The sequence below is a fragment of the Camelus ferus genome, chromosome 27, assembly GCF_009834535.1.
Source record: "Camelus ferus isolate YT-003-E chromosome 27, BCGSAC_Cfer_1.0, whole genome shotgun sequence".
Classification (NCBI taxonomy): domain Eukaryota; kingdom Metazoa; phylum Chordata; class Mammalia; order Artiodactyla; family Camelidae; genus Camelus; species Camelus ferus.
Genome location: NC_045722.1, coordinates 15036147 through 15056607, shown reverse-complemented (window position 1 = coordinate 15056607; position 20461 = coordinate 15036147). Strand labels below are relative to the sequence as shown.

Genomic DNA, 20461 nt, shown 5'->3' with positions numbered 1-20461 from the left:
TTTTTTTTTGGTAAATAAAGTTTTATTGGAACAAAGTCATGCCCTTGTGTTTACATATTGTCTATGGCTGCTTTGGTGCTAAAGGCAGAGTTGAATAGTGGTGACAGAGACCATCTGGACCTGCAAAGCCGAAAATATTTACTCTCTGAGCCTTTACAGAAAATGCTTGCCAATCCTTGCTCTAAAGCAGATATTGGACCAGAATGGCACAAAGCGGTTCATAGCACGTGTGTCCCTACAGTAATTAAACAATTCCCTGCGTTTGTTAATGCCTGTTTGTCCTGCTTTATGTAATTTCTTTGAGAGGCAAGGACTACACCTGCCTTGCTCAATATTTCCTCCCTGGGGCCTGAGCACAAAGACTAAAACACAGTAAACAGGTAACAGATATTTGTTAAATGAATGAACTAAGTTGCTAGATGGATTCTGAGTTCTTGAGGGCCGTAACTATGACTCAGTCTTGAGTGAAAACCTGACTCACAGTCTGTTCTCGGTAACTGTATGTTTGCTAGACAATCGACTGCATGGACTCTAAATGCAGAGAATGGGTATGTTTTGCAGGACATTTAATGACCAAGACAAACCCTTGTCTATATTTTGATGAATCTCTTCTATGCCACACTATTCATGCCCATCTTCTCTCTAACTTCACAAACTCCTCTCTGTCTCCAGCCCTGAGAGCTGATGTCTGGCTCCGAGGATGCTAGTCTCATCATTGATTTGCAAAGCTGGTCCCCCATCCTGCAGAATCCATCTGTGCTTCACAGCCTGCAGGGGCCTCTGCGGGTGCGCTCAGCCCGGCGCTCACCGCCAAGGCACAGGCATTCAGCCCACTAATGCTTAGACACAGGAGAAACTAGGCGCGGATGCTATCGGATTCTGGAAGGACACAGAAAGAAGGACAGTGTGAAAGAGACCTCTGGCCTGCCACACACAACACGTATTTGTCATTTGGATATGGAAGATGGTTTAATACGAAGAAGAGAAATCACATGCTCAAGGAGGCAACAAGACTTGGGAAAAAAAGAGCATAACCTTTAAAAATTGTGAATCACTATATTGTATGCCTGTAACTTATATAATATTGTACATTAACTATACTTCAATTTAAAAAAAAAATTGGAAAAAAGAACTTGGGAGTCAGATCTGGGTAGAAATCCAAGCTCTGATACCTACTAGCTGTGTAAACCTATGCCTATTAAATTCTCTGAGATAAAAATACCTTAATGACAAAATGGATTTAAATGATAGTGTTGCAAGGACACTGTGATAGATTTAAGTCGCCCAGCACTGACAGGTGCTATCCAATTTTTACTGCTCTTTCTCCTTCACATTTTAATGCCACAAAGAGAACGATCTTTGAAAATTTCGACTTACCAAGCATTCCCTTCTTGGAACTGGACAGACACATGTCCTTCTCTGCACTGGGCAGGGCAAAACTCACCACAAACACTTCCACCCCATCTGCCATCAGGGCCAAGCCCAAAACAAAAAAGAGAATCCACTGGAAGCGCCCGTGGCCACACTCATCAATGATGGTCTCGTACTGGTGGGCCAGCTGCTCCTCATCTTCCATCCTCTCCGCCATCAGGTCTTCCTGGCCCCGAAGACCATCTGCCCTGGAGGGCGCCATCTTGGTCGGCTTGGTCTTGATGTCATCCGGGTGAGGGATGCCCTGGTACTCGCCCTCGTAGATCTCGTCCTCCTCGTCATGGCCTTCTGTAACATCACTCTGTGCATCTTCTTCTGGATTGGACTCATTTCCACGATAATAGCCATCACTGGGGCCATAGCCCTCGTAGTGGTCCTGATATTTGTAGTCATCCATTCCTTGGTCCTGGGACTGCCGGGTTGCCTCTTGAGCTATATCCCTTGCACTGTGATAGAGGTTTGGGCTGTTTCAATAACCATCATCCATTATATGTTTATGTTCAGAGGTTTAAATGTAGCCTGTACTTTCTTGGGTGAAAGTGAACCTGTTCTCTCCCCCTTTGTGTCTCAAACAGAGCGAATGTCTTCAGAGGCAACCCAAGGATCTTTCTGCATTCGATGTCTTACTGGAAGTCTTTGGAAAGTTTCAGATTCCGGTCTGGTCTCCTTGAGCGATCCAAAGGTGTTGTGCTGGGAGACGTTGATTAGAAATAGGTCCAGCTGTTTTCCTTGATGAGGAGCCCACAGGGCTTGGCAGCTGGCTGGCTGGCCTGATTTGTTATGCTACTGAAGGTGATGCCCTGCGAGTACAGAGAAAGGAAAGAGGAGAATGGTATGAAATGCAGAAATTCTGACAAAATACTCTCAGAATTAAACAAATAAATTTACTAATGCCAGTGCTTCCCATATAAAGTGGAGGAAATCTTAACTAGACATCCGATTCCCATCAAATGAAATGAGCCTTAAATCCATGAGCTAGAGGACAAGGGGAGAGACAGCGGTGGTCAGAGAGGAAGCATTGATCAACCCATGAAAGGGGTCAAATCTTACATAGAAATGAAATGTAAAGGGGACAAGAGATTTCCAATACAAGACAATTCTGTGATATGGGTTTTCTGTTAGAATTTATCAAGCTTTTGGCAACAGTGCAGGTTTATTACAGCTCAGCGTCTGTTATGAGAATGCCAGCTTTTCTAACTTTGTTGGAAGCAGCTGTACAATCTTACATCTAGAAATGTACGGCAAAGAAACTCCTGGGACCATTTTCCCCAAAGCCCAGCTTACTTTGGAGACATAGCATTGTGCTCCCAGGGCCATTGTGACCTTGTACTTGCCTTAAATAGGCAAAACAGTGTCTGAAGACCCAGAGCTCGAAAGCTCGTGTCTGAAATTTGATTCTGCCACATAAGAGCCGTGTGATCATGCACATGTTTTTCTGAGCCTCAGTTTTCTCATCTGTAAAAGGGAGATAATAGTACTTAACTCATAGAAGTTGTGCATGAAGTGCTTAGGGCAGGGCCTGACCTGCTTGCTTAAGCTTCGATGTCATTGCTGCTCTTTTTCTTTCTAGTTCCTATTCTGGAAACTAGGACCCAGTATTGTCAGAGCCAAGACCCTACTTTCTATCCCAATTCCAATCACTGGGTCCGTCTGTCGATTCCTATGCCCAACACACCCCGTCCTAATTACGTTTGTAAAATCTCGGTGCTCACAAGGTCCAGAGCCACCCTTTAATGATGGACGTTGGCCACCAGGAACTGTGAAATGTATCACATGCCTTACCCCTGATTGTGACAACAATCAGAAAAAAAAAAAAGAAATAAAAATGTATCCTTATCTTACAGATAAGAAACTGTGGCTCAGATGTAGATCATGGTCAAAGAACCAGGACTCAACCCATGTCCACTGATCCCCAAAGTCAGTGTTTCTGTGGCCATTGTGCTTCCCAAATGCTGTTCCAAGGGACTGTCACGTTGGAGCCCCTGGGGAGCCTTAGAATACAGATTCTAAAAGGCATGCAGAGGGACCAGTTCAAGCTCAGAAACCTGAGTTTTCACAGGGCTCGCCAAGTGGCTCTGAGGTCCAGCTTCTCACTGAGCAGCCCCTCGGGGTGGAGGTCAGGACCCTCCCACACACCTTAACCCATTTCAACTCTTGCAGCTTCCAGAGCTCTTCATTGGGGTTGCCAGAAACGCACTCCCCAGTTCCACCCATCTGCCGTTACCCACTCCATCAACCTGTACGGGCTGCTGTTGCACCTGAAACCCACACTGCCCTTTCACCTGGCTCAGCAGACCCACCTCACAGCGGACTGGACACACTCGCCCTCTCCTTGCCCTCAGATCCCCGGACCCTCTGCACCACACCTGCCTGCCTGGTCCTGCTCGCCCTCAGCCCTGGACAGACTCCAGCTCCGGAACTCATTCGCCTCCCACAACCCAACGCATTTCTACTGGGGCGTACCAGACACCAGCGGTTCTCAAACGCAGGGTGGGCCAGAACCACTCAGCGCAAGAGCGGCTCATGAGAAATGCAAATCCCAGTATCTCTCCCACCAAAGGCTCTGAACCTGCAGACGGGGTGGGACGGAGCAGGAAATCTGCACTTTCCACGAGGAATCCAGTAGACCACGCTTTGAGAAACAGTGTGGTAAAAATCATCAAAAAATAGTTACTGAGAACTGATTCTCACTTTATCCTTTCAGATTTTTCACCATCCCCAGTAAATAAATTTGTATTAGACCATGCTGGTCAGAACCATGGCAGATTAATATTCTAAATCTGTTTTTATTATATCCATTTAGGGAGCACAGGAGGAATATAAATCACATGTAAACAGCATGAGAGTTTTGCAGAGTGCTATAAAAAAACGGAGAAAGAACGCCAACTGCCTGAGATCTGGTGTGTTATTTCCATCATGGGGGTTCTGCAAAAATGTCAGGAACCAGCAGTGATAGATTTGCAATTCCAGAAGCACATGTGGGAAATACCATTCAGGGCAAAGGTCCTGGGACTTGCTTTATGGAAAGAAGCAGATCTTTGTCAAAACGAATTCTACTCATCTGATCCAGTTAAATGAACTGCTGTGTATGGCAGAGGCTTTGTGGAGTCAGGAGAAATGGCTGTCAAGGGTTGTGGGGTTTTTTTTTCCTCTTTCATTGAGAAATGTCAAGTTATTTTTTTCAGCAAAGCATTTTCTAGAGAATGCAACTATTAATCTTCTATGTGATAGTTTGAATGGTTCACCCCGCCCCGCAAAAAGGTGTATTAGTTTTCACCCCCAGTAGTTCTGAATGTGACTTTATTTGGAAACATGTCTTTATACAGGTAATTGAGTTAAGATGAGGTCATTGGGGTGGGCTCTAATCCAATATGACTGGTGACCTTCTAAAAAGGGGAAATTTGGACGCAGAGACAGACAGGCAGAGAGGGAGACGCTGAGGAGACACAGGGAGGATACGAGACATCTACAAGACAAGACGAGACATCTGCAAGACGAGGAATGCCTGGGGCTACCAGAAGCTAGGAGAGACAGATCCTCCCTCTCAGCCCTCAGAAGGAATCAACCCTCATCAGGACTGATCAAAATCAACACCTTGATTTTGGATTTCTAAACTTCAGAACTGAGAAACAATACATTTCTTTGTTTAAGCCACCCAACTTGTAGTCCTTTGTTCTGGTGGCACCAGGAGAACTCATTCAAAAACATTGGCAAGTCTACTGTTTATCAACTACACAGCAATAACAAAACAACCAGAAGAGCAGCTACCAACTGAAGGTGAGCAGGTTATGAGCCCAACCTCATTTATCCTCATAGTCAGTAGTGAAGAAAGAGTATTCTCTCCATTTCACAGACGAAGAAACTGAGGACCAAGAGGATTAAAGAATGTGCCCAAATCAACACAAAGAATCAATATCAGGGCTTGGATTTGAAGCCAGCTTCAAAGAGATCGTGAGGGATGATGTACGGTGGAAGGGGATGGGAGCTCAAGGAGACAAGTCAAGGTCACACACCAAGTTCCCTGCAGAGCTAAGACTGACATTGGGTTTCTGACTCCCACGTTCAAGACTGTTTGCCCATCCTCCACAAACATTCCCCAGGATCTTTGGTGCTTAATGCATTTTATTAGATGTGACGTGACTTGATCGCCATTCTCAAGAGGTCAACCCCTCATGAGAGAGTCAAAGAACACAAAGTATCATACAGTTATAAAAATGACAATCTTAATTATCAACAATATTATCTTTCATTTACTGAACACTTGGCTTGTGGCTTTGAGCCAGGTGCAATGCAAAGTTTATCCTGTGCTTGACCTCTTCCAACCGAGACAACTGTACGAGGCAGGGAATGTTTTTACACTCAGTTTACAATAGAGAAGACTGAGGCTGAAGAGGCTGGACAGATGACCAGGGTCACAGGTTGTAGGTTCTCCCAGGGGCTTCAGGGGAGGGAGGGATCACTATGGGCTGGTCTGCTGCTAAGCATCCCAGAGGTCAGGGGACTTCCAAGGGCAGGAAAGGGCTCAGAGAAGCAACAACGGAGAGGAAGGTGCTGCGGGCTGGGGAACAGGCAGCAAAGGCCAGAGGCAGGAATGGTTTGTTTTGGCAGCAGTGAAGCACCTGCCCACAGCAGATGATCCAAGAAGGGGGAATTACGGAAGATACACTGGGGACGTAAATAGCAATCAGTCTGAATGCCCTGCTCAGGGACTGGGAACTTTCCTTTGAGCAAGCGGAGCCGTGAAGGTTGTTGTTGAAGAGTGCAGGGCAGCACGGCATTCAGAGCAGGGATCTGGAGAGCTTTTCCTGGTGGGGACGTGCATCTTGGTTTTTAAGTGAAAACCTAGGGATGACTCAACCAGGTAGAAGTGTGTGTGTGTGTGTGTGTGTGTGTGTGTGTGTGTTAGTAGTCCAGAGGTGAAGTTAGGGGCCTGTGCAAAGCTGGTGGCCTTGGGACAGGATGGACACAAGGGACTTTCACAGGAGAACAAGAGATGCACTGCCTGTCAGATGAGAGGGAGCAGCAAGGGTGACTGGGACCATAATGACTCCAAGGAGGCAAATCCTGGACTGGAAATCTTTCCAGCATCCGACAATTAAGACAGATGAAAATCTTTCTGGGGGCTGATCTGCCTTTTTGGAGGAGTGGTAGGATACACAGCAGAGTGGTTCAAGAACACAGCCTCTGGTGTCCGAGGCCCCAGTTTCAAATCCTGACGCTGCCATTTCCTACTATCTGTGTGCAAGCTACGAGCCTCTCTGTGCCTCAGTTTCTTCATCTGCAAAATGGTTGTAAAACCAGGACCTACATTGTAGGGTCCTTGTGAGGATTCGGGAAGATAATCCAGGAAGATGGCTTAGCCCAGGGACAGGCACAGATGTGATCTCTATAAATTTGATTTTTTATTATCATTGTTGTTGTCATTATGATTGCCAACTGACTGAGGATTGATAAGTAAAATGTAACCAGGATCTCAGCTTGAGCCCTGCCCAGCTCCACTTGAGACGTGGGGCCCATCTGGGCTGGGCTGGGGGAACAAGAACAGAGAAAAACAAACTGACATTTACTTATTTGTGGAAATCACTGCCTCTCAAAAAATGTCCCAGCGCGAATCTCTTAAGCATCCTCCTTTAATGTTTACCTTCTATTAACCTCTGCGTCTATGCTATTTGATTTGAAATCATCGCGCGGTAAACACTCGTTCATAATTAAATATCACAGAGAACAAAGCTAAAAATAATATAATAATCAAATGATCTCATGCTTTCCAAAATGTGTTCTGCAGAACATTAGGCCTTTTAATATGCTCATTTAAGGGGGAAAAAAAGAATTTTAAGAGCAAGTAAGTTCATACCCTATTCCCCATTTTCTCTCAGAGATTCATACCGCACGTGGCTGTATGAAAAGCTGCGAGAGGACCTGAATAAACACCTATTTCACCCCACAATGAGCTGCCTGTCCACACCCAGTCGGAGTAGCTACAATCTGTAGGCAGATGAGAACAAGTGTCGACAAGGGTGTGATGAACCAGAACTCGGATATGCTGCTGGTAAGAATGAAAAATGGTTCAGCCGCTTTGGAAAACAGTTTGGCAGTTTCTTCACATGTTCAACATCCACTTACCAAAGAACCCAGCACTTCCATCCTAAAATCTACCTAAGAGAAATAAAACCATATGCCCACGCAAAGACTCACATATGAATGTCAATAACAACATCATTTATAATAGCCCCAAACTGGGGACAATGCGAATGTCCATCGACTGACTGGTGAACAGATACACGAAAGGTAGTGCATCCATGCAACGGAATAACAACACAGCAATAAGAAGGAACAGAATATTAACACATATTACAGCGTGGATGAAGCTCCAAAGCATGATGCCAAGTAAAAAGAAGGCAAACACAAGAGGCCACTTGGCCTGTGACTCCATTGTATGAAATCCCCAGAGCAGGCAAGTCCATAGAGACAGAAGGTAGCTAAGTGATTGCCTGGGGCCAGGGGTGGAGAGTGGGGAGTGGCTGTAAATTTGAGGAGAGCTGAGCCAGAGGAGTGTTGGGAATGCGCAAAAACTGGATTACAGTGACGGTTGTTACACAACTCTATAAATTTACTAAAAACTGTCTAATTGTACACTGATGAGTGGATTTGTGCCATGTATACGTTCATAATAAATTATTATATTCAATGATTTTATACTTTATATTATATTATAAAGCTGCTGTTCTTCCCACTCCCTCCTCCCCCCAAAACCTATTTAACTGGTTGAAATCAGTGTTTCCCACGCTCATGGGCCTCTTTTTTTCCTTGGAACCCATGTTAACGTCTATGAAATATCGGCTCTTCTAAATAGTTAAGTACTGATTTTGTGCTCAGAGCCTAAGCTTTACTCATCCTAGGGTTTTACCATGTCTTGAAAGCCCATTTGGCAAGCATCCCGGAGTCTGTTTGCCTGCAGGACCCATTAGAAGTGAGAGTTAAGGAAAACAGCCTGGTTATAGACAAACAGGCCACAGCTGGAGCGAGAGAGAAGTCTGAGAATTTAGTTCAATCTTGGTGGTATCTCCAGAGTCCAGAATGCAGCAACTTGGTTGCAAACAATAATGGAAGATGGTCACCTCGGTAAAGATATCAGCACGCCCTGACCCACCCCTGGAACGCTGGGCACACTCCCTGGCCCCCTGGCACGAGTCAGTAGCAGCTGTGCCTTCAGCTGCAACTGGCCTTGATGGGAGATTCACCCTAAAGAGTCAGGGCAGAAGAAAATGACTGACAACCGTATGCTTGGAAAGGCTAGTTGGTGTACCAACACATGAGATAGACTGGGTGCCCCCGAAACTATTTGGCAAGAATTAAAGAGGAATTTGGAATAGAGGGGTAAAGCCCAAGAAAACGTTATTTGAGAACCTTAGTGTAATTCTATTTTAATGAGTAAGAGATAGGAAGGTCGGCAAACTCAGACGGGTACCGACGAGATAGCTAAGGTGTCCGTTGGCTTTGCAGACACCTCTTAAGTTCCCATCCTCATCGTGCAGGTTGGGCTGGTGAGTCCAAAGAGACGGCAGGGGGCTCAGTAGAGAATATTTTCAGTTGTTTTAAGAGAAAGGCCACTGGACCACTGGATCTATGTCTGCCATCGCAACCTTGAGGGACCCTGGATGAGGCCCTCAATTTCATGCATCTAAATGACAGGCTGTGCTGGATGACTGACTTCTTAAGTCCTTTCCAGCTGTCTGACTCAATAGTTCTTCTGTATCTGTGACAGTGCTTTGAACTATTTAAGTAACATATAAAGCATAGCGATCATTAATATTATTTTAATATCTAGGATAGCGTCCATTTTGAGTTAAGAGCATCATTTCCAAACTGATTAACCCTTTGATGACAATCTGATGGCTCTTTACTCTTAAACGTTTAGAATTACTCCAAGAGGTCCCATGGCACTCTGCACCTATTTCTATGACCACATTATACTGTTAGTGTTTATGTGTCTTTCTGCCAGGAGATTCTGAACAATTCTAGGATAGATAAAGCACAGGATTTTACTAATTTTTTCATCTCTAGCACCAAATACAGTCTTTAACCATAGAAAATGTTTGCTCAGTAAAGGAGGTTAATAGTTATTCAGTGACTGGCTGAAAGCAAGTCAAAATTGGCCCATGGGTCAGACGGCCCCTGCCCTGCTGTAAATAGACCAATTGGTTTACCTTTATTTACCAAAAGTGTTGGATCAGCTGACATTCTGAAGCTGCCACCTTTTACAAGGAGTCATTCACTTTTTTACTTCCCTGCCTGCCTTCTATTTACATCAAGTTCCCAGATGAGATTGCCCCGGTGCCGTGGTTCTAAGGACTACTTGAGTTATTTGTATCAACTTCCCGAACGACCATAAAGTACGTTTTAGCCACCTGCGATGCTTCCTGAAATACACTGCTTGATGTTTCTGGGGTAGATTACATCTACCAGGAGCTGAAAATACCAAGGCTTATCTGGCTGGCATTGCGAGACGGTGTTCTCGAAGGCTTCCAACAATCTCTGTCCTTGTCCCACTTAGAACAGTGTGGGCGCATGAGTGTGACATTCAAAGCGCTTCTCTCTTCTTAGCTGAATCGCCCAGCTATTCTATCGTGTTAAAACAGAAAGCTAGTTTCCAAGGTGTGAGAAAAAAAACTGATGATTAAACAAGAACCAAACCACATGATCTTTTAGTTGGAGGGGAAAAAAAAACCAAATCATTTAAAGTAATGCCAGCCTCAATTTGAATGTTCAGAATGGTTCTCCATTTTAAAACGCAAAAGCAAAATAACAAGTTATGGAGAAGTGTGTTAATCAAAGCATCATTTATTTAGCACATCAAGCCTCGAAAACAATCCATATGTTAAGTGGCAGGAGCTTGATAAGTATAGCTTATACTTGTACAAATTTATACAGCTAAATATTATGGTGACGTAAATATTATGGTTTTTGAAGGACTTATGAGGAAGAAAAGAAAATGATCTCACCATAATAGTAGGTGAAAATACTAGGTAAGTCATATACTTACACCACTATACCCAGAGTTTCCAAAACAGTATAGATTTTAAATATCTATTTGTATTATGCAAATGTTTCTGTGGGTTGAGCTGTAACGATGTTAACATTAACCTAGTCATCCCTGAAATGCTCATTTTCTCCCTCTTTACTCCTCTATGTTCTAAAGCCAGGTCAGTGTTTTTCACAGCGTGCTCCTCAAACCACCTGTAGGAGAATCACTTCGTGCCAATTAAATACGGATTCCTGAACCCCATCCTGAACTTTCTGAAACAGAAGGCGGACGCAAAGCTGTTTTATTAGCAAGCTCTCCGGGTAATTCTTGTGCTCGAAGTCAAGAACCCCTGGCTTATGTGCTTCTTACCCCAGGAAGAAGTTAACAATTTCTTTGTGGTTCAAGGGCAAGTCCAGAAGCCCTTGTCAAGTCTTCAGACAAACAGATCCTTCCCGGAGCTAAGCTAGAAGGGAAAGGGGAGAGGGGCTGGTGCTTTGACTAGTAGGGGAGTTGCCCAAGCCATGAGAGGGGGGACTCACTGAGAAGGGGGACAAGAGTGCCCTGAGAGAAGACAGAGCCCCTCCTGCAGGCAGCACTCTGAGTGAAAGGTAGGCTCTGGGTGCCCGTGGAGGCTGTGAACCCGGCAGCCCTGGGATCAGTACCAAGGGTCTCACCCAGTGGTAAAACCTACAAACCAAATCAAGAATCATTGAGTGATGTGACTGTCTCCATCCAAACCAGAACTGCCCAGCAGACAGTGGAAAGCCTACTCCCACAGGCAGCACTGAGTAGCAGAAAGAACCAGGAGAACCACTCTGGCTGCAGCCGGGGACTGAGAGCCAGGCGCCCCTGCCCTCTGGGGGACCACTTAAGTGGTCCAGTGCAGTGGGAGAGGGAGCCCTCACGAAGACTGACCATGGCCATCTTACCAACCCTGCTGTAACTGGATTAAGAAAAACCCTTTTTAACGACGTTTCTAGCCTCAGAGTGATACTGTACAGCAAACTCTGGCCCACTGCATACATTTGCAGATACCACCTTTGCCTCTCACAAGCTCTGGGGCTCTGAACATGCTGTTTAACCTTTAGGCTTCAGTTTCTTCGTGTGTGAAATGAAGAGAATATAGGTTCCCAGTCAATGGGTTGTTATGAGAATTAAATGAGTTAGTATGTTCAAAACGCTCAGCACAGGGCCTCTCACCAAGAAAGGGCTCAGTAAAAACAGCTATTCTAGAAATGAATAACACACAGATGCGCGTCTCCACACAGACACCGACCTCTGCAGCGATGCGTCACAGAGCCAAGAGGACAAGGGCCTTCCCCTCATCCGACAGGCAGCGAATCTGCAGCCTCTGAGGTAAGATTCTCTAGATTTTCAGCATCCCACTCTGCTGAAACCCTGCCCTGAATCCCCATCCCAGGGCCAGGCTCCTGACCATCCCTTCCCACCACTCCATGCCAGCTCCTTTCTCCGGAGACCCCAGTCCTGACCCACACCCCTGGAGTCACCAGCTGATAGCTTCCTCCTGCTAGGGTTCAGAGTGGGCCCCCGCTAAAATACACCGCAATGGTATGTTCATTACTTTGAATTACGGTTACTTAAGAAACAGCCAGTGCAAGAGGGACACTCTGATCCTCCTTTCTGTCTCCCTGAAAGCAGGAAATAAATCTCTCATGTGAAAGGTACCCTCCCTAACTCCGGAGGTGGAAGACTGCACTTAGCACCAGAGACAAGGAATTCCGGCCAAGAAGCCTATGCAAACAAAACTTGTCACTTCTCTAATTTACTACCCCAAGCCCAAACTCTGTTTAGATTCCTCGCTAATCGAGCACCCAAAACCTAAGTCTTTGTCCTGTCAATTCCTCACGCATGTATAGTTTCCTCGTCTAAAAAGCATACAAGCTGCCTGCTTTGGCCACTTTTTAAGTCTCATTTCTACAAGAAGGCCTCCATCTGCACGAATTAAAATTTACTTCTTTTCCTTCTGTTTATCTGTCTTGTGTCAATTTTATTATTAATCCAGCCACAAGAACTCAAGAGGGATTGTGGGGGAAACTTCCCTGTCCTGGACACTCTCAAATGACTGATGCCCAAGGCCAGCATTTCCCAGGGGGGGAAATGCTATCTTTCTTGGTACTTGATATGATTTCAAAAAATGTTCAAACATATACCATTAAATAACATTGAACTGCATAGAAGAAAAATTCATTTTCAATGTTCTTTCAATGCCTTTTGATTGCCAAAGAAAAGGTCTCCTTTGGGGGGCCAGCACAGCTTGACCCCCTACTCACTAACTTGCTAACTGCCCTTTTTAACAAAGGGAAAACAAGCCTTAATTCAGAGGTTTCTAGCAGGGTGTGGTATCCGGTTAGACATTGGTACCGTAACATTGTTTTGTTTTCACTGTGTTTGCTTTTAAAGTTAACCTGTATTTACAGAAATGATATAGTTTCCTTCCTAAATAAATGCATTCCTTTAATAAGAGTGAGTTGGTTGTTTTCTTAAATATTAAGTAAGAGTACGATCTTTGCTAGGGATATGGTAAAAATCTTGAGGGTCACGCACGAAGGAGAGGAGACTGGCAAATACTACTCAGACAGAAGACACTGCCTCCTTCAAGGTAGAATGAAAGCAACATTTTCTTACCTGAGTACTTCAAACTAATCATCTCATTTCAACTTCAGAACACTGTGAGATAGTCATCCTTATTTCTCTATTCCATAGATGAGAAAACAGACTCAGAGAGGTCAAGTAACTTGCCAAGATCACACAGCTAGTAACTTTGAATGTACATAGGAGTCTATTGACTACAACTGGGAGGACCCGCCTACCAGACAACACAGAGCCCCCAGGCCAGGCCCTTGGGATCCTGGCTTCCTGTATTCTAGACCAGAACATTCCTCCACAGTTCTGTTTTACCTTACAATCAACAGAGAGTGTGTACCGGAGCAGCACCTGAACACAGCCCTGTATGTTCGAATGCTTATGAGCATATATGCCCGAAGTAAATTTGTGGACTGACAAATTTATACAGCAAATTTAGGTAACGTAGAGGCAGAAAAGTGTTCCCTTCTACCCTACATTCTTTGGCTAGCCTATAATTAAATTGACATAAGACAGGTTAACAGAAGAAAAACAAATTTAATTTTATACATATAGGAATCTCATAAAAAGATGTGACTCAAAGAAATGACCAACACAGGAAGCTTTTATACCTTTTAGACAAAGAAACAATAAATTTGTGAAGAATTGACAAGACAAAAGGGTTTGAGGTTGGAGTAATAAATTAGTGAAGACGTAACAAGGTTTGTTTATACAGGCTTCTTGGCTCTAAATTCCCTATTTCTTGTGATAAGGATGCCTTCTACATCCCCCTCCTCCCCCGGTTCAGGGAGCGTACCTTTCATGTGGGAGATTTATTTCCTGCTTTCTCGGGAACAAAGGAAGATCAGAGTGTCCTTATACCAGCTGTTTCTTAAGTAGCTTCAATTCAAAATAATCAACAGGCCAAAGTGGCAACTTCTGGGGTGGCAGATTCTGCTCCCATTCAGTAATGTCAGATTTTCCAAAGATGGGATCTCCATGGGGACCAGTGGAGTCCAGAGGGAGCTCAGGGGGACTTTGGGAGGATGGCTGGAGATACACATGGAAAGGAAGGTGCGGCCAGTTTGGAGAGGTCCTTGAGTGACAACAAAAGGTGTTAAACTCATTGACACCTCGAAGTTTGAAGGGTGAAGCAGCACAGGTGTGTTTAGGCTAGCCCGGAGGAAAGAAAAAGGATAGGGTCAAGCTTCTCGTCCTTTTATTTTTGTTTTGTTTTGTTCTTCTCCTAAGAAGCAATCTTTCCTTTGGAAAGAAAAGTGAGAGCCATTAAAAAGGGAACCCTCTGTGCTGCTCCAGCCTACCTGGATGCTCACAGAACTCAGCACGGGCTTATCGAGGGGAGCATTTAAAGATAGGTCCAGTGGCTGGTGGACTTTGATCTCCCAGAGCAAGAAGAGATAATAGAACCTGCTGGGCATTTCAGATACACATTTTTTTTCCCATTTCCCAAAATAGATGAGATTCAAAAATAATTCTACTGGTGGAAAGCGCAGTTTAAAGATAAGAAACAAAGAGTTTAGAGCACCATGCCAATAACAGCAATGAATATAAGCTTAAAGGACCCCATCAAGAAAGCCAAACACCCGGAACCCCCTTCTTGTGTGATTTACAGGTTTTGCCCACTGGCCTTATTAGCTTTTACACTTTGACACTGTGCCAAAGAAATAAGATTTGGAGAAAAGCCTTCCACTCCATCCCACTGAACTGCCTCAGAGCATCTCTCACCTTAGCTAGTCCAGCACCATCAGCCCCCCTCCACATGGCCTGATGAACATCCCTTGGTGGTTTCTCAAGACCTCTCAGCTACTGTCCTTAAATTTGGCCTTGAAGGACCCTTGTTAAACAACACCCACTCCACTTCCCCAGCTGCATTTTCTCCTTTCCTGACAACCCCTCCCTAGGGGACTAGCCTTAATGAACTGTCATCATTACAGTCATTCATCTATTCTGTAATCACTTGGTTGGGGGGTGGAGGGGGACTACTACATGAGAGATCCTGTAGCAGGGGCTGGGAACACCAAGGGGCATATAACAAGCTCCTGCTCTTACATCCTTTATAGTCTAGTTAAAAGACATTTAACTAAATCTAAGAACAACAGACTTTCTGTAAGGAGAAGGTCCGCTCTTCCCACATAAGGCAAGTCTCCATCTTCTGGTTTGTTACAATCTTTGGAAGTATAGCCCCAAAAGCAAAAATACAGAACTGGCACTAAATTTAAGTGATCTGGTACTCCAACCGGGGGCGCACTGGTTGAAAATGTGGATCTCGTCCTAAAAGACTAGGAACTTTGTGGATGCAGATCTATGAGGAAAATGTAGAGTGGCAGGTGGACAGACTGACATAGGTGATCTCAAGGAGGATCCAAGACCTCCCCAGCATGCCCCAAAGGCTAGTCTGAGGGCCATCGGCAGGGCTGAAGGAGCACGTCCTCACGTCTTGATTTGCCTCTGCTCTCGTCTTAGCCCTCGTCCATTTTTTTTCCATAAAGTTAGCCTGCTCTTTGCCACGTTCCAGGTTTGCAATTGCCCAGCCGTGGAAACGCCCCCTCCTCTAAGGTCGCCTGCAGTTAGCAGCTCCTGCGGCTCAGGCCTGGGGATCGTGGTCACGATATTTGCCTAAGGGGCCCTGATTTCTGCTCCTGGCCCCTGGAAACCAGCTCCCACCCCAGCATTTCTCACTTTGAAGAAACTGTAAGTAGAAGCCTCCTAGCTTATCTTGCTCTTATCAGTCCCATGAATTTCTCTGAAATAATAAGTGTTGTTGTTGTTGTTTTTTTAAATTTGCCCCACTACATGCTAATTCTTGTCTCCGTCTCCTAACTATCCCGGAATTACTCAGTCTCTGGTATGACTGGTCCTGTGGCTCTCCTCTGTCCCCGACTCCGCTGTGTTACACCTCTGTAATTAGTCCCTTTCCTCTCCCCATCCTCGCCTCTCATTCAGCTTTGGCAAAGTATAAACTTTGTCATTAGAAAGGGCTAAAATGCTGCCAGGAATGCAAACATATTTAGCGCTGGGGCCTAGTGCTTTGTACAGCTCTGGGCTCCACTCCAAATCCTAGAGTAACAGCGAAAGAGAAGGAGAAAGAAAGGAAGCCTTTAATGAGTTTGCAGTATGTGTCGGGAGCTTTCTGGCACACGAGCTTATTTAATCCTCTCAAAGACCTATGAGGAGGGTTCAGGTTAATAGGAGCTCAGAGAGGCCAAGAGAATTGCCCAAGGTCACAAAGCTGGAGAGGGGCAGAGCCAGACTCGCATCCAGGTCTGTACCTGGTGGCCTCTGCCGTGGTCTTTGCGCTTCACCATGTCATCACAGAACATCACGTATGTTATCTCAGCCTGACACCTGCCAAGCCTGGCTACGTGGGTGATGGAATTCCTTGACATGCCTCTTTGCACTGTTTGGCTTCCCTGTTGAAATTACTCCTACTTACTTGGCAAGGAAAGATTTCAAATGATGTCAACATCTTAAAGAACTCTGCTTAAGCCATCAAAGCCAGTACTGCCGCACTCACTCATTCTGAGTGCCTAGACTATAAGCACCTTGAGGGCAGGGTCCACCTTGTATTCGTCTTTGTCTCCCAGGTACTTCCTATAAAGGCACACCAGCCTTAAAGAAAGATACCCTGTGTGCTAGAAACACTAAGAAATTTGTAACAGGACTCGTACAAGAGAATACTGGTCAGGACAGTCAAGAGCTCTTTAGTTTTACTCTAATAACAGAACTTTCAATAGTAGCAGGTTGCAGGACTTTGCACTAATAGGCACTTAATAAATACGTTATTACAAAAGGAAAATCAAGAGAAGTTTGGACTCCTGCCCAAGTGAAGCCCAGGGCAGTGGAGACCCAAATAATCCATCACAGCATCCTTCAACTGTCTTTGGATACCAAAATGAACCCTGAGAGAGCTTTGTCCTGGAGTCCTGAGCTGAACAGAAGAAGGGAGGCAGAATGAGGGAGCCAAACTAGGTGACAGGAAGCTCATTTTCTTGACAGACGCATCTTCCTTGTCCTCTTATTCCTAAACTGCCTTATGATTTAGAGGGTTGTCATACACCCTCTATGGGAAAAGATGAATTTTAAGAAGACCTGGCAGGGATATTTTCATGGGCTCTTCAACAGTTACTGGAACCAGCCTAGAAACAGATGGCACGTCACTGCCACATGCTGCATGAAGGACAATTCCTGCTCGGGCATCGTCCGGGATCCACCCCCAGAGCTGCCTGCTGCTGCCACTGGGAGTCTTGAAACCAAATACATCATGTCTTTCTGAGTTCCATGAATACGCCGCCATCATTAGCGAAATGATCTTGGGAAACTTTCGCCCCTGAAATTAACTAATGCAGTGTTGTTTTCTTTTCAGAGGGAAAAAAAAAATTATTTCCTCTTCATCATAAACCACACAGTTGTGACTCCCCCTAGAGATCTAAGGGAAAAAGAGGGAATTTGCAAGCTGTTGTGCATATAAATAGAAGTGTAGGTACTCAGGGTTTACAAAATGGGAGGGGGTCTCTGCTGAGGAATTTGAAACCAGCTGCTCAGTCACCAGTAAGTTTCTATCACATCAGAAAAGCTGTAGTTGCCTCCTCTGGGCTCAGGGCCCCTGGCTTGACTGGTGATATCAAGAGGGCCAAACAGACTAGACGGAAAGGTCCCTGATAAATTCGCCCTCTGTTTGCGTGAACTGGATGAATCCCTTCTCCTTCCGCGGTAGGCGCCACACAGACCACACAGGCCATTTTCAGGTACCGCGACTAGAAAGAGTTCTTACTGAGGCAATTCTTTGTTCTTGAAACAGGATGCTTTCCACAGAGGAATTCTTCAGTTCCCCTCTTTTTAAAGTTTCAGCAGAAGACTGTTTTAAAGAAAATTGCTTGTGGTGTTCACATCTTTTGGAGAGTTAGCATCTCGCCCTTGGTCTCAACCAAATGCTCCCCTCTCACCGTCTCAGGCCTCTCGGGAAGACACGCATCCCAGAAGATCACTGTCTTCTTTCCTATTTGGGGTGATGTAGCTAAATAAGGGATCTTAACATCAGGACACCAGCCCTTCGAACTTCTACATTGATCAGAGGGCCCATTTTCCCCTTCTCTGGACACCCCTGACTTTAAACTCACTCTCTATAATATAACCAAGTCAAGAGGAACAGTAACAGGTACCTGGTCTAACATTCATATCCTCATGAGCACACCGGTTGACAAACCAGAAGACAGTTCCGTATCCTCTTAAAAAGACATGGGCCCCCTCACTCCCACCCCCACTCACTCAAAACAATCATTTGACTATTAGCTTCAGAGCAGGGTTTGCTCAGGATGTCCCCATTGGACAGCCCTCCTGTAGACCCAAGCAAACTGAAAGTTTTCCACCTGATTCTGAACAGCTATGAAACCCAAGCTGAACAATAACATGATTGCCACATTTAGAATACTTTAAAATAGAAAATTTAAGCATGCTTTTAAATAAAGATACAAAGGAATTTCATCACAAAGGCTTAAGCCTTTCACTTTTACAGAGTTATTTGCATTTCAACAGAACACGCTTGGCGCTTTTTAAAATGCTTCAATACCAAATGGAATTCTAGTGGTAGGCTTCCAGGCAGTGGGGGGATTTCCTTTAAATGGCACCATCCACTTGCCTGATGACCTACTCAGAAGGCTCGTCCTATTTTGTTCTGAATCACCTGGATCACAGAGAACAGGGTAGAATCCGTTGACACCTCAGCCATGATCTACATGATGGGGTACCTGGGCAAGGCTCCCCCCTTGAGGAAGTCCCCAGGCAGAAAGGCTTGTAGACCAAATCCAACTTTAATGTTTATGAGCAAGCCAAGGTTCTCAAAGGATGACATTTGCTCTGTTCTCAGTGGGCACTAGACTAACTAGAGGTGCTTAGAAGGAACTGATTGCTGGTTTAGACAATGCGGTAAGAAGGTGTGGTTCTAAGCATTTACTGAAGTTTACTGCAGGGGATGCTGGTATGCTCCACTCAGCCTCCGGGCACATCCAGTCTGCAGTCCGCATTCCCTAATACCTCCTTAGAGGCCAGACTCATCCAAGGCCACGCTCCTTTCCCAGAGAAGCCTGAAGCCAATCACTGAGTGAAGTGGGGGTGCAAAGACCAGGCCCGCCCGCCCCAGTGCAGGCCAACTCTACGGGCCCCTCCAGCTCCTGCTCTCCCCATAGAGATGAGACTGCAGCCCACCTTCTCCCTCTGCCCAGTCCTGCTTCTCTCACTCCCTCAGGTACTGCTGCCAGGAGCACTAGTCCTGGGTACCAGTCTCCCCCCGCTTCCCAGGGAACCCACCTGCAACACGGCCTGTGTGCCAAGCACTGCCTGCAGGACTTATGTGCACTTACCCTCAGGAGTAAGTACTATGATTATCCTCATTTTAGAGGTAAAGAAACTGAGCTTACACAGAGATAAGCAATTTTTCCAAAGATACCCAGGTAGCCCTGGGAGAGCCTGTGACGATTAAGAGATGATGCATATAAACATTTGTAACAGTGACCAGCCCAGAGTCAGTATTCACCTCATCCATGACAATTTTTCATTCATTCTATGAATATTTATTGAGCATCTACTATATGCCAAGTGCTATTCTCAGCACTGCAGACACAGCATTGAGCAAAAGGAGTCAAATTCTCTCTCTGCCCTCACAGAGCTAACATTCTAGTCGGAGGGGAAGGAAATATACAAATAAACAAGTAAATTTTGTATGAGTGCTGTTAAGAGAAATGCCCCAAACGGAGTCACTTATGCTAGACCCCAGCAAGAGTTAATGCCTAATCTAATTATGGCTTCAGCCTTCCCCAGGAACCAGCCAACTCGGAATTTCCTGGTCAGCACTAGGAAATCTGCAGATAGACTCCTTCCACACTCCTTAGGAGGGTCACCTTGCCTAAAACAATGCATTCTTTGCTCATTTCTACCAGCCCCCCCACCCCCGCCCCACCCTCCCTTTCTACATTTAAAAACCTTTCCTTTTCTATAGCTCAGTGGAGCTCCTTTCTATCGCCAGATGAGATGCTGCCCAATTCATGAATTGTTTTTAATAAAGCCAATTAGGTCTGCACATTTACTCCATTGAATTTTTGTTACTTAACAGTGCCGTGTATAAAAACTAAGGGGAACAGGAAGCGACAGCAGTGAGAATGGGCTATTTTAGGTGGAGAAATGAGGGGAGACTGCACTGATAAGTTGACATTTGAATAAACAACAGAAGGAAGTAAGGGAGTGAGCCTTGCAGATACAGTCAGCCCTCCCAGCTCCCCAGGGTGATCCACATCCACAGTTGCAGAGCCCACAGATACAAGAGGGCTGGCTATTTTATAGCATAAGGGACTTGAGCATCCTAGGATTTTGGTATCTGGAACCAATCCCCTGTAGATACAGAGGAACAAC

The 20461-nt window shown here is 45.2% G+C and overlaps 1 protein-coding gene across 4 annotated transcripts in view; it reads right to left on the bottom strand.

The window, feature by feature from the left end:
• SV2B (synaptic vesicle glycoprotein 2B) overlaps window positions 1–20461 on the bottom strand; it is a 156674-nt gene that overhangs the window by 57635 nt on the left and 78578 nt on the right. For 3 of the 4 annotated variants that reach the window (XM_032468927.1, XM_032468925.1, XM_032468926.1), the window contains exon 2: window positions 1378–2231. In XM_032468927.1, coding sequence (XP_032324818.1) covers window positions 1378–1828 — 451 coding nt within the window. In that variant the 5' untranslated portion in view covers window positions 1829–2231. Of the gene's footprint in view, window positions 1–1377; window positions 2232–20461 lie in introns of those variants that run through there. The other variant, XM_032468928.1, reaches the window with a different exon arrangement.